The 15,022-nt window shown below is 38.5% G+C and overlaps 1 protein-coding gene across 2 annotated transcripts in view; it reads right to left on the minus strand.

The window, feature by feature from the left end:
• nsrp1 (nuclear speckle splicing regulatory protein 1) overlaps positions 1 to 3,609 on the minus strand; it is a 31,992-nt gene extending 28,383 nt beyond the window's left edge. For both annotated transcript variants that reach the window (XM_039757174.1, XM_039757175.1), the window contains exon 1: positions 3,462 to 3,609. In XM_039757174.1, the coding sequence (XP_039613108.1) occupies positions 3,462 to 3,481 (20 nt within the window). In that variant the 5' untranslated portion in view covers positions 3,482 to 3,609. The remainder of the gene's footprint in view (positions 1 to 3,461) is intronic.
• Between the last annotated feature and the right edge of the window lie 11,413 nt (positions 3,610 to 15,022).

Genomic DNA, 15,022 nt, shown 5'->3' on the forward strand with positions numbered 1-15,022 from the left:
GCATCACACGGTTTACAACGGCTTGCCTTCTTTCCATAGTGCATTCTGCTGCCATTTATTCCCCAGGTAAACAATGCATATGCACCTGGTTATCCATATGATCTCACATGATTCATCAGACCAGGCCACTTTTTTCCACTACTCCATGGTTCAGTTCTGATGCTCACATGGCCACTGTAGGCATTTTAAGTGCCAGATTAGGGTCAGCACAATCAATCTGACCAATGCAGCTATGTAGCAAGCTACCATGTACTGTGTGCTCTGACACCTTTCTCTCATGGCCAGAACTAGTTTTTTAGGCATTTTTGCTACAGTAACTCTTTGAGTGGGATCAGACCAGACAAGCTAGTCTTCACTCCGCATGCCCATCAATGAGTCTCGGTCACCCCTGACCCTGTTGCCGGTTCACTTGTTGTCCTTCCTTGGACCACTTTTGGTAGGTTCTAACCACTACATACCAGGAACACCTGACAAGACTGCTGTTTTGTAGATGCTCTGATCTAGTAATCTTCACAATTTAGCCCTTGTTAAAATCACTCAGATCCTTAGTCTTGCATTTTTTTCCTGCTTCCATCACACCACTTTCAAGAACTAACTGTTCACATACTGAATAATATAACCCAACCATTGACATGTGCCATTGTAACGAGATCTTTCTTTGGCCTTCCTCTTTTCCGGCAACACCATATTTAACATTCTTTTCCCAATATACCCAGCATCTCTCCTCTGCACATGTCCAAACCAACGCAATCTCACCTCTCTGACTTTGACTCCCAACCATCTAACCAGAGCTGACCCTCTAATGTGCTCATTTCTAATCCTGTCCATCCTCATCCCACCCAATGCAAATCTTAACATCTTTAATGCTGCTATCTCCAGCTCGGTCTCCTGTGTTTTGGTCAGTTCTACCATCTCCAACCTATATAACATAGCTGGCCTCACTATTGTCTTGCAGACCTTCCCTTTCACTCCTGCTGGTATCTGTCTGTCACAAATTACTGATGACACTCTTCTCCACCCAGTCCACCATCCCTGCACTCTCTGTTTCACCTCTCATCCACAATCCCCTTAACTCTGCACTGTTGTTCCCAAGTATTTAAACTACTCCACTTTTGCCAATTCTACTCCTTACATCCTCACCATTCCTTTGACCTCCCTGCTCATTTACACACATGTATTCTGTCTTGTTAATACTGACCTTCATCCCTCTCCTCTCTAGAGCATATCTCTACCTCTCCAGGATCTCCTCAACCTGCTCCCTACTCTCGCCACAGATCACAATGTCATTTCCGGCGCAAACATCATAGTCCACGGGGACTCCTGCCTTATCTATATGTCAACCTGTCAATTGCCAGAATGTAAATACTTCTCAGTCCATCTCATGACAATTGTACAAAGCCATACTGAGCACACTCTCCATTGTTGTCCGGTTTTGGTCAGCAATGGTCCACTCCAAAAATAAATGACAGGGTGTTGTGAAGTCTGCTAAGAAAATAATTAGCTGCGCTCTTCCATTTATGCATCTAGTGACATAAATCAAGTCAAAAGTATCACTGCCAACTCATCACTTGTTCCAAAAATTCCCATATGGTAAACACTTTAGGTCAATTAAAACTAACAGACTACTAAACAGTTTATTTCTTATAGACCAGCAATTTAGTCTGTCTTCTATATGCCTTGTTTCATAGACAGTATGAAGGTGTGAGTGTGTGTACATGTCCATTATACTTCCACAATTATGCAACTGTTTATAATGTATAATGTTTAAATGCAGCCCCAACGCTAAATTCCTACAAAATAAAGTACCGGTGAAAAAAGTGTTTCCAATGTAAATTAAATTATGTACTGTATTTCAAAAAGTACTCAAACAAAAATACTGCAAACCAATAGACCGGTCTGCACACTTACATGCAGCACACTGCAATAACTCGGGTTATATTAAACAATTCCTATGGTATTATTCCTTAGACACAGGTCGAACTGTTTTTAAGTGTTGCGGATTAAAAACCAATCGGACTGGAGCCCGTAACAAGGCCAACAGGAGGCCAGTTATTTGGGTACTCGTGTGTTATAACCCCGCCACTTAACCCAGACAGCGCTCATGGAGAACTACGGCGATGACCCTTTCGATGTTAAACTTAACGATATTAGAAACTTCGCAACAGAAGTAATTCTTCAAAAGTAATTAAAAATCAAATTTTACAGATTTTGTTTTGACTTTGTAAATAATTTAATGTAAACAAAGATGAAGTTTTTATCTTGCCTGTGACGGTGGTATAACACAGGAGTACCGTTATTTGAAAAAGACAGGTCGTTTTTATGGGAAATTATCGTCTCGGAGTTTACAGCGAATATAGCTTGTTCTAAAATGCTCTGTCTTTACTATTGGGTGTTACCATCCAACAAACGCACACGTTTCCAGTGAAAATTGTAATTGTAAGAAAATGCAAAATTTCGCATTTTCGAGGGGTTTTGAAAATTGTAGAATCTGAACTTAAATCGACAGTGATTTTTTTTTCTTATCGCCAAACTTCCATTTACATTGAAGTAACATGGGTTTGTATATTTCATTGCGTATTAACAGTGTCTAGTGTCATATATTTGGGCATCTGGGTGTATTATGTACAAAATGAAATGTCTGATCAAATGACAGAAAAATACGAATTGAGTTTCTTCGTTTCACATCAAAGGAGATTTTTAATGGTCACTTTTTAATCCTACAATTATGGTTTAGTAAAACGCTCCCAGTATTTGAATCTGTGATATCGCTGTGTACGTATACGTATTCATTTATACAGTACACAGCCGATTACGATCTGCCGCAGTTACTTAAAGGCGGGTTTCAATATTTGTGCGCAGATCCCTGCACGAACCGGTATGCAACAGGAAAAAAATCCAAATAGATTATATCTTCTAAAATATAATGCACGTACGTACAGGTGTATTATACGCTGCATGTGTCAAATAATCTTGTAACGGTTATTTACAATCAGCTTCACTTTAAAATGTCAGTGACAACAGCCAGAACAACTTGCTCCACTGACACATTTTATTCTAAACTAATCGCACAGAGACAATACTCTAAAGGAAAGTGTTGACAGGACACAAGAACATCGTCGGGCTCACTTTGCACAACGCAAATATTGTAAAGAACATTATAATTGAAGCATGCTGGCCACGGGATGCTGGGGCTCAGTTACAATATACCGTTACTGGCTCATAAAAATATGGTAAAGTATTTACAGGTTAATTAATTTTTAGTTAACGTGATCTCAATGTGCATTCTTCGGCCAAAGAAAAATATTTTTATTTTTTTTGCACTGGCTTGGCACACTTTTCAAAGGACATATAGGTGAAAGAATTGAACACAATTTAAAATGTAAACAGAAACTCTCCGATATAACGCAGTTCTTACTGGGTGAGATGATTGTTAAAATCATTCCCTTCCCCTTAATACTCACTGCTTACTGGACGCCGCCATATTTCATCCTCCACTGCCGAAAGCTGACGTCGTATTTACTGCTGCACTTTCACTACAAGTAAAATAAATGACAAAAACGCATTTTTCAGTTTAGTAAAGACAGATTTTATAAGACAAAACAGAAAATATTTCAGTGTTAAACTACTATCGAGTTTATTCGTATATAGAAAGTGCCGAGTTCAATGTAAATCAATTAGTTTCCGTGGTTACCAGCAAGCGCTATTGGTTAAAGGGCGGAAATTCAGGGACGAGGAATTGAGATATGGGCGGATCGAATAAGATTGACAGGTTCATCTTTTGTGACGTTTAGAGCAAAATGACGTGTTCTCGGTGTCCCTTCTGATTTGTCTTGGGCGAACTAAGGTGTGATTGTCAAGGATCTCGTGTTCGACTTGGCGCTTTGGCCACTATTTATCATTTGATTTAACGAGTGCTCAGTGCAAAATGCCTCTCTGTCAGTCAGTAAACATGCAGGAGTAGCCTTCAGACTGAAGTTACCTCATGCACAACGCTGTCATGAAGACTTCTCTCTGAGGTTGCAGGTAGCTCATCAAGAAAGAAAAAACTTGTATTCAACCGTTTAAAATTAAACCACATAGTCCAGTATGACGAATGCATAAAAGCTAAGTAACCAGCGCATCACTTTTTCCACATTTTGTTATGTTACAGCCTTATTCCAAAATGGATTAAATTAATTTTTTTTCCTCAGAATTCTACACCCAACATCCCATAATGACAATGTGAAAAAAAGTTTACTTGAGATTTTTGCAAATTTATTAAAAATAAAAAAATTGAGAAAGCACATGTACATAAGTATTCACAGCCTTTGCCATGAAGCTCAAAATTGAGCTCAGGTGCATCCTGTTTCCCCTGATCATCCTTGAGATGTTTCTGCAGCTTAATTGGAGTCCACCTGTGGTAAATTCAGTTGATTGGACATGATTTGGAAAGTCACACACCTGTCTATATAAGGTCCCACAGTTGACAGTTCATGTCAGAGCACAAACCAAGCATGAAGTCAAAGGAATGGTCTGTAGACCTCCGAGACAGGATTGTCTCGAGGCACAAATCTGGGGAAGGTTACAGAAAAATTTCTGCTGCTTTGAAGGTCCCAATGAGCACAGTGGCCTCCATCATCCGTAAGTGGAAGAAGTTCAAAACCACCAGGACTCTTCCTAGAGCTGGCCGGCCATCTAAACTGAGCGATTGGGTGAGAAGGGCCTTAGTCAGGGAGGTGACCAAAAACCCGATGGTCACTCTTTCAGAGGTCCCCTGTGGAGAGAGGAGAACCTTCCAGAAGGACAACCATCTCTGCAGCAATCCACCAATCAGGCCTGTATGGTAGAGTGGCCAGACGGAAGCCACTCCTTAGTAAAAGGCACATGGCAGCCCGCCTGGAATTTGCCAAAAGGCACCTGAAGGACTCTCGGACCATGAGAAACAAAATTCTCTGGTCTGATGAGAGAAAGATTGAACTCTTTGGTGTGAATGGCAGGCGTCACGTTTGGAGGAAACCAGGCACCGCTCATCACCAGGCCAATACCATCCCTACAGTGAAGTATGGTGGTGGCAGCCAGGAACTGGGAGACTAGTCAGGATAAAGGGAAAGATGACTGCAGCAATGTACAGAGACATCCTGGATGAAAACCTGCTCCAAAGCACTCTTGACCTCAGACTGGGGCAACGGTTCATCTTTCAACAAGACAATGACCCTAAGCACACAGCCAAGATATCAAAGGAGTGGCTTCAGGACAACTCTGTGAATGTCCTTGAGTGGCCCAACCAGAGCCCAGACTTGAATCCGTTTGAACATCTCTGGAGAGATCTTAAAATGGCTGTGCACTGATGCTTCCCATCCAACCTGATGGAGCTTGAGAGGTGCTGCAAAGAGGAATGGGCAAAACTGGCCAATGATAGGTGTGCCAAGCTTGTGGCATCATATTCAAAAAGACTTGAGGCTGTAATTGCTGCCAAAGGTGCATCAACAAAGTATTGTGCAAAGGCTGTGAATACTTATGTACATGTGATTTCTCAGTTTTTTTATTTTTAATAAATCTGCAAAAACCTCAAGTAAACTTTTTTCATGTTGTCATTATGGGGTGTTGTGTGTAGAATTCTGAGGGAAAAAATGAATTTAATCCATTTTGGAATAAGGCTGTAACATAACAAAATGTGGAAAAAGTGATGCGCTGTGAATACTTTTCGGATCCACTGTACAAGTACCCACAGGTTACTGAAAGCAAAATGGGATTAACAGTAGTCATCATGTTTTACTTATCAAAAGGCAAGACTCCAATTAAAACTACACAACGAAGAATTTAAAAAATGATCAACACTCAGGGGAAGAGAAGTCGTCTTCTCCTGCAATTATTCTTCCAAGGTTGCGTTGCCTTTACTGTATTCCAAATGTCAGACAAAATTAAAGACGTAGCACTTGATTTGGGGTTGAGCAGATCTTTAGAAACAAGCCTGATAATAGTGGTTCATTATATTTATTAAGAATATACACTGAAAAACAGATACTTGAGATTCTTCTTTAAATGAGTGCTCCATTCGTTAAAATACCTTTTCTCAGGAACGGGTACCCAACTGCTCAAGGACCAAGTCTGGTAGCAGTATGTGACAATGTCTTACTATCTAAATACTACTTGAGCTTGCTACTGTATATTTTCATATTGTTACATATTTTACAGAACTCTCAGGTTGTGTGTACATTAACGTCTGAATCATATATTTGTGTCATTTAAGATTTTAGTATCTGCTTTGATTTTGCATACACATACAGTACAACATTTATTTAATACAACTGAACATCATTTTAAAATTTCAATCATGTTTAACTTTTTCCCACATTTTATATTTTTGAAAGGTGAGTGGTAATGATGGCTGTTTTTTAGAAGTGACATTTTTTCTGAAAAAAGGAGGAATATGTTTGTCTTACATTTAAATATAATTCTTTAAATATTTGTATATCAGTAATTTACTGTATGAAAAATTGACAAATTTTATGTGTGCTGCATTTGTATTTTTTAAAAATAAAAAGGAAACATTATTAAAAATTATATATTTTTTCAACTAATCCAGTGTTTAACAATATCAGATTAACAATTTAAATGGTTTCCTGGAAAGATGATGTTCCACTGAACTGAGTGTACACAAAATACAGTATATACAGTTGGCAAGAAAAACTGCATATTTAATTGTCCTGATAACTGAAATTAATAACTGTATTTATATCAAAGACAATAATTGTCAATTGTTAATTTTGTCATAATTGTGCACCCCTACTTCATAGTGTTTATGTCATGATATCTAATGCTTGCAAGTTGCTAGCGTTCAACAACAAATAAAACAATTTTTAGATGCATTCGGATATAATACACTAAGCACGTATTGTGGTAGCCATGTCAGTCTGTCTGTCCATGGGCCAATTTTGTTGGCAAATTTGTGAACTTATCTCTTAAAACAGAAAAACATTCTGTACTACTTCAGCTATGAATTAGTTTACTGTTTTAATCTTACCTTGAAAATGTGGTCACTTTGTGCTTTACTATCAGAGTGCCGTAAGTGCCTGATATCCATAATGGTCACTTGCTGTAATAAAGTTTGCCTTTTACTTCTGTTATTCTGTGACATTTATCATAACTGAATAGCTTTGCAAGTCCCATTTCATGAAAATTACAATGACCAAACAACCTCAAGCAATAAAAGGATTAATTAAAAAGGTTTTTAACCCTGGTGTTACAGTGCCATATCTCTATCAGTAAAGTATTCCAGATTTTTGGTGCATAACAACAAAAGGCTGCCTCACCACTTCTGTTATGCTTAGCTCTTGGACTAATAAGCAGACCACTATTAGAAGATCTAAAGTAATGACTTGGAATGTAGGGGGATGGGCACTCCAAAATAAAAGTAAAATTATTTAGGACTTTATATACCATTAGTAATATTTTAAAGTCAATTCTAAAAACGTGTTACCAATGTAATATCACTAAAACTGGTGAGATGTGCTCCGATTTTCTTTCTGTGGTTAAGATTCTTGCTCCTGCATTCTGAACTAACTACAAACCGATCAATGTCTTTCTTAGGTAATCCAGTTTTGAGTGCACAGCAGTAATCTAGTTGATTAAAAACAAAAGCATGAGTTATTTTTTGGTATCTTGCAATTGTTTATGAGGTCTAAATTTTGCAATGTTTCTTGGATGGAAAAATGCAGTCCCAGTAATCTGGTTAATACTGTATGTGATTTAAAGTTTAGGTCACAGTCCATGATTACACCTAAATTCTTTACTTTCTCCTTGACTTTTAGTGTTAAGGGGTCAAGTTTGTTTCTAATACTCTCATTATTTCCATTTTTCCTAACAACTATGATTTCACATTTTTTCTATAGCTAGGGTCATCCTCAGTAGGATCTGTGATCACTTGCTTACATACCAGTGACCGGAACAGTCTGGTTTAATGCCTAAGAAGTCTACCATCGATAGCATCCAGGCACTGAGGGTTCTCATGGAGCCTTTGTCGATTTTCATGAAGTGTTCGACTCAGTTGGTTGAGCTGCCCTGTGGGACATCCTGAGACTTTGTGGGATCCGCCTAAAATTACTGAATATCAAGGCCGGCCTTTTCACTAGTACTGTGAGTGCTGTGTAGAGTGGCGGTAGACTGTGTTCTTGCTCCTACCCTATTCAGTGCTTGCATGGACTGGGTGTTGAGCAAGGTCGTGGGGTCCAGTGGCTGTGGGACATCTGTTGGTGAAGAAAGATTCACTGATCCTGACTTTGCCAAAGATTCTGTGATCTTTGAGAAGTCAATGGAGGCTGTGATCGAGGCTTTCTAGAGAGACTGAGTAAAGAGTCTGAGTGTCTGGGCTTGCAAGTGTCCTGAATAAAAACCAAGATCCAGGCCTTTAATGACCTCTTGGGCAAAACCATCAGCAGTGTGTCTGTCTGTGGAGAGAGTGTCGACTTTGTCGAGAGGTTTACTTACCTTGGCAGCAACATTCATGTCTCTGGAGACTCTTCCTATGAAGTCAGCAGACAGATTGGGAGAGCATGCAGGGATCATGAGGTCACTGGAAACGGGTGTGTGACGCTTTCAATATCTTTGCAAGAGGATGAAGGCCCAAGTCTTTAGAGTCCTGATGCTTCCTGTTTTGCATTATAGTTGCAAGAAATGGACGCTATCCAGTGACCTTAGATGAAGACTGGACTCCTTTGGTACTGTACTTCAGAGAATCCTTGGTTACCACTGGTATGACTTTGTGTCGAATGAGAGGTTGGTCATGGAGTCCTGAATGAGGCACATTACCTGCATTGTGAGGAAGCATCAGTTACAGCACTATGGCCATATGGCACAATTCCCCAAAGGTAATCTGGCTCACATGATCCTTATTGCTGAGGACATGAGTGGATGGACCAGGCTAAGGGGATGTCCACATAACACCTGGCTGTGGCAGATAGATGGTCATTTCCAGGTGGGTGGGACTAGACCGCTTGTCTACCTGGGGCATTGCCAGGATCCTGAGCTGTTTCATTGTGTGGTGGGTACGGCAACACACTGTACCAATGCATGCTCTTAAACCTGACCTAATATAAGATTTCAAATTTTTTCTTTAGCTAGAAAAAATTACTACACATCCATTCAGAGATGCAAGTAAGACATTATAGACCATTGAGCCCAGAGTGTTAGGGTTAACAGGTGATATAGATAAGTAAAGCTGCGTATCATTCACATAGCTGTGGTAGTTCACCTTGTGTTTCAATGTAATCTGGCCTAATGTGAGCATTTAGATTGAGAATAGCAGTGGGCCCAGAAGAGATCTTTGTGTTACGCTGTATTCAATATAATGGATTTCTGAACAAGAATCAACTACTGTCCACACTAAACAACAGATCATTTTAAACTTTAAACAGTGTAGTTTCTTTACTATGATTTGTTCTAAAATCTGATTGAAACTAATTATGAATAGACTGTTTATTTAAACAGTTGTTAAATTGGTGAAAAACTAATTAAAAATGTGAACTTGTGGCATGTACAGTATGTCAGACATTTACTGTCGGACAGATCCTCAAAAGAGTACACTATATCATAAATAAAAGTAGTAGGTGATGCCCAGCACCCAAATCAGTGCACAAAGCTATAAAATGTGGACATGAAACAAATTTTTGAACTTTTGTGATTAATTAATTCTTGTGGTTTTGTCAGCATTTGTTGTGTTCAAGAAGAAACTGAGACTGTTAATTCCTCAAACTTATTGAAGTTACATATTCATCCAGTGTCTCAAAGAGGTTTTGTTCTTGGGGCAGACTGAAAAAATCCATAAAATACTTACACCTAGCAAATAAAGTCAAAGTATTTAGCTAAATGTCTTTAATTTGTAAAATGACAGTGTAAGCCATGTGCCTGTTCTCAGTGTCAAGTTTATAAGTAATCTTTGCCTTCATGTTAAATGACCTTTCTGATATTCTTTAGAAAACAGTTTCAAAATTTTCTGTGTCATTGTCAATCGACACTTCTCCAGACCCAACTCTCTCTATGTCCACACCACCCCGACAAATCAAAGTTTCTCTAACATCCTGTGCCTCTTCACATTATTCATTTATTCTCTATTCAGTTAACAGCTTTACTCAAGGTGAGTTACACAAATCAGACTATAGTTCAGTTATTGGACATGTTTTTAAATCAGAGCTCAAAAAATCAAGTAGCTTGCTCATGGTAACATAGTGAGTTGAAGACAGAAACTGCAAAAACACACTTGTCATGTTAAAGGTGGGTGCCTTAGCCTTATTATATATTAACCTGTTATTATATATTTTGCTGACTCCTTTGTCCTAGTTGACTTACAAAAATCAGTATACAATGCAATTGTTTGCATACATTTTTTTTACAATTGCATTCAATGCAGATTAAGAAATTTACCAAGGGTCATCAGTGAGTAGGAAATGTGAATTGAACCAGCAGGCTCTGAGTTTGAAGTGACTACATTCAAATCCTTTTGGGTACATTAAAGCTCTAAATAACATAGTGTCACACAGGTGCAGCTGAGAGTCATCTTTCAGATTCATCCCAGGTACAGTATGTCATACAACTGCAGCAGAGAGTGGTGCTGCCACTAACTGTGTCATCTTAATTTGCCTCAACAGTACTGAGAGACCACCCAATGAGGGCAACTGACTCCACTCCTTCTAGCTTCCAGACCATAAAATCCCAGCCATCCAGAAATAGGCATCACTTGTTGACACGAGAGCTGGAGAGATGGTATTCCTTCAAGTAGTAATAAGAAGCCATGATAGGTAGCACTTTTCTGTTAAGGATACCAGAGGGTGACATTTCTTTCTGTAATCATGCCATCAAGCAGAGTTTTCTGATTTTTGAAGTAAACAGGGACAGCTGGGTTGGCTTTCCAACATTTATGATGGTCTTCATCCCATTATTACCTAGTACAACCACAGTGGTAATTTGTACTAATTTGTAGTTTCTCTTGTAATTTTAAATTGGTGAGCCCTGATTTGAAATTTTTGTTGGTTTTCCAACTAGTGTTAAATGGTCAGAAAATACAAATTCAGGCATTCAGAAAATGGTTGAGCATTGTCACTGTCATTGTATGTAGATCCAAGTTTTGCATGCTCCTCAATATGCTGAAGGCTCTTATTACATAAGACTTGTAAGTGTTATTTTCCTCTCATTTTCTTTTAATAACTTTGAAAGTTTATTTGACCTAGAGGTAACAATAATTTAACAATCAGGTTAGCAGTCTACTTGTTACTGTATATTGTTACTTATTAATATATTGCTTTGGTTTTCTTGCTTAGTATAAAAAGAAGTACTTGAGCTGAAGGAGTCATTCACACATGTGTTTCTTCCTTGTGTTCTTTGAGGGTTTGAATTATTAACATTTTTGAAGTCTATATTTTTCAGCCAACAAATGCTCCCTAAATATAGGTTCTTTTGCAGTGCAGCTTTATGCTAGCTCAAAAACATGCAAACATCTCAAAGCAGGCAATTAAGGACAAAATACTTGAAAATTAGAGAAAAATAGTAGTTCACTTGGCTTTTAATTTTGGTTTAACCTGGAAAAAACAGCTGTGAAGTCAGCATATTAACATCATCCAACATGGCACAACAGGATCAATGCAAGTTTGTTCTGTGAGGCTTGGGTTTTGTTTCTTCAGTTGAGTCCAGCTGGCTTGGCTTGGTCCTGAGAAAAGGTTCAAAGCATGAATGGTGCAGTGACTTCCAGAAAGATAGATTTAGGAGGTTGTAGCAAATAGCAGCAGGACCTGACAGCTGGTCCCTTTCAATCATCTCAATCATCTTATTTAAATGTTATTTAAAAAAATTGTCTAATATATTACATAGTTGCATCTTCATCAAACTTCTTCTTTCTATAACTTGATTGACATTCTGCCAAATTCAGATTTTGAATCTACATTTTTTTTCCCAGTGGAATCTCTGAAGTAAGAACCCACTGTCCTGGGTAATACAGAAGAGTGGTAAGTACAGAACCACTTGACTTAGAGAATTTTTACCTTTCAAGAATAAGTTTTCATGCCCAATTGATCATTATGTTGGCAATGGTATTCATTTTGTGAAAAGACAGTAAAAGTTTGAAAAGCAGCAAAACGTTTGTTATTTGAGATGAAGCCACTCCAGCTTTCAGAATTTAAATTTTAATGCTTCTGTTGGCCCAGTTCCCTAGGTTAAGAGTGGAGAGTTCTATTGTGGTGTTTCTTTCCATAAGGACCATTTTAATAATCTACATTTATAATAATAATAAAAATATTAATACATTTTATTTATATAGTGCCTTTCCCATGCTCAAACAGCATCATAATTTAGGAGAATATAGGAGAAAGTTGAAAAGATTAAATATACAACGTTGGATACAAAATAATATCAGCATAAAACGCTAAATGAAGGTAATACATCAAACACAAAACTTTGAACTTGAATAATAGGCAAAAATAAAACTTAATAAAATACAAAAATACAGACACTACAAGAAAACACAAAATACTGTAATTTGTGATACAAATGCAAATCATCTTTAGCAATGGGACTGAGAGGTAAATTGAAAGGGTAAGGATGTCAGAGTAAGTAAAATGCCTTCCAGAACAAATTAACTTCAAGTTGTTTTTTAAAAGAATGAATTGAGTCAGTTGATCTAATTAATTTATACACAAAATGTCTTTATTATGCAAAATAATAAAATAAGAACTTAAGATAGATGGCTGGGGAACTTGCCTGGTCGGGACGCCCTTTTGAGGAGAGGACTTGGGGAGTGAATCTCTCCCGGGACACGAGAGGGCAGCCCTCCTGGTTTACATCGGGGGAGCCTGGACAGTTCTGGAGTTGTGGTGGAAGTGCTGCTGGAACTTGATCGAGGAACACCCGGAGCACTTCCAGGCGCGGTATAAAAGAGGCCGCCTCACTCCACTCGGGGAGCTGGAATCGGGCGGAAGAGGATGGAGCTAGTGAGAGATGAGTGGAGGCAGCAGAAGAAAAGGACAAGAAAAAGAGATAAGGACGGAGCATTTGTGGGGTTTGTGCACTGTGTACATTGTGGTGGTGCAAAACCTTAATAAATGTGTGTGTTTTAGGTCATTCTGCATCCATGCCTGTCTGCACCCGGGCTAAAGTTCACAAACTGAACTAGAAATAAATACACATAAATTGCACATGCAATTAAAAAGAAACAGAATCTTTGTAATTGTGTGTTATATAGACTACACAGTAAAAATAATTAAGATTGACAATAAAAAATAAATATTCAAAAAACTATCCTTACCAGTTCCATTGGTTCCACTTTGAACAAAAAAGCAGACCTAATTTGACCTTAATATTGTCTTTTCAAACATTATTATAAACATGAAGAAAAATTATTTAAAGACAAAGCAAAGAAAATCCTCTTTCTACAGAAACTGATGTTGGTGGACAATTTAAAATAAAAATGTAATGAAGAATCATCATTACTTGTATGAAATAAAACTCATTCTATTGTTTCTTATCTTGAAGATATACCGCATTTCAACATACATGAATAAAAAGATGTAAGAATAACACTTATTGTTGCCTACTTATAACTCTATACCTAAAGTTTTCTCCTATGTGTTTAAAGTACCTTTGGTGCCCTAAGTGTGTGCTTGTTTTCCTTAATGGTTAAGCCAGGATTATCTTACTGTTATTATCATCAGTGTTTAAAAGTGGAAAAAATAATTGATAATGCTCTGTTTTATCAGCTTCTTCAATGATGGAAGGAGTGGGGGAATAAAAATCCAAAGACATGATCAAAACTAAAAATAATTTTGGAAGGCAGTGGTGAGTTGAGTTGGATTGGAATGGGGGTCGTGTGTTGTTAGAAGTGCCAGTACACTTACACTTACTGCTGGTGCTGTTAAGGCAAAAATGGAAAATTGGAGTATGCCAGCCCACTTCAGGCACCGATTATCATAGATTTTGGCAGTCACCTACAAGCAGCATGTATATATTAAAGCACATCACAAATGTATTTTCTCTTGGCAGCTCTTTGTCCTGGCAACATCTAAATAATCAACATTCATTTGTAGTACTTTGTTTTCCTAATTTGTTGTATCTCTGCGTTATGTTTAGCTGTTCAGTCATTTAATGTTTATAAAATACATACCTGAGCATTCCAGTTCCACTATCCACAATTATTATTATAGCATGCATTTTCTGCAATACTTCTTCTTCTTTCGGCTGCTCCTGTTAGGGGTCACCACAGCGGATCATCTTCTTCCATATCTTTCTGTCCTCTGCATCTTGTTCTGTTACATCCATCACCTGCATGTCCTCTCTCACCATATCCATAAACCTTCTCTTAGGCCTTCCTCTTTTTCTCTTCCCTGGCAGCCCCATCCTTAGCATCCTTCTCCCAATATACTCAGCATCTCTCCTTTGCACATGTCCAAACCAACGCAATCTTGCCTCTCTGACTTTGTATCCCAACCATCCAACTTGAGCTGACAGTCTAATGTACTCATTTCTAATCCTATCCATCCTTGTTACACCCAATGCATATCTTAGCAACTTTAACTCTGCTACCTCCAGCTCTGTCTCCTGGTTTCTGGTCAGTGCCACCGTCTCCAGCCCATATAACATAACTTGTCTCACTACCATCCTGTAGACCTTCCCTTTCACTCTTGCTGATACCCGTCTGTCACAGATCACTCCTGACACTCGTCTCCACCCATTCCACCCTGCCTGCACTCTCTTTATAATCTCTCTTCCACAATTCCCATTACTCTGTACTGTTGATCTCAAGTATTTAAACTCATCCACCTTCACCAACTCTACTCCCTGCATCCTCACCATTCCACTGACCTCCCTCTCATTTACACACATGTATTATGTCTTGTTCCTACTGACCTTCATTCCTCTCCTCTCTAGAGCATATCTCCACCTCTCCAGGGACTCCTCAACCTGCTCCCTACTATCACTACAGATCACAATCTCATCAGCAAACATCATAGTCCACGGGGACTCCTGTCTAATCTCGTCTGTCAACCTGTCCATCACCATTACA

Source organism: Polypterus senegalus, chromosome 6 (genome assembly GCF_016835505.1).
Source record: "Polypterus senegalus isolate Bchr_013 chromosome 6, ASM1683550v1, whole genome shotgun sequence".
Lineage (NCBI taxonomy): Eukaryota > Metazoa > Chordata > Cladistia > Polypteriformes > Polypteridae > Polypterus > Polypterus senegalus.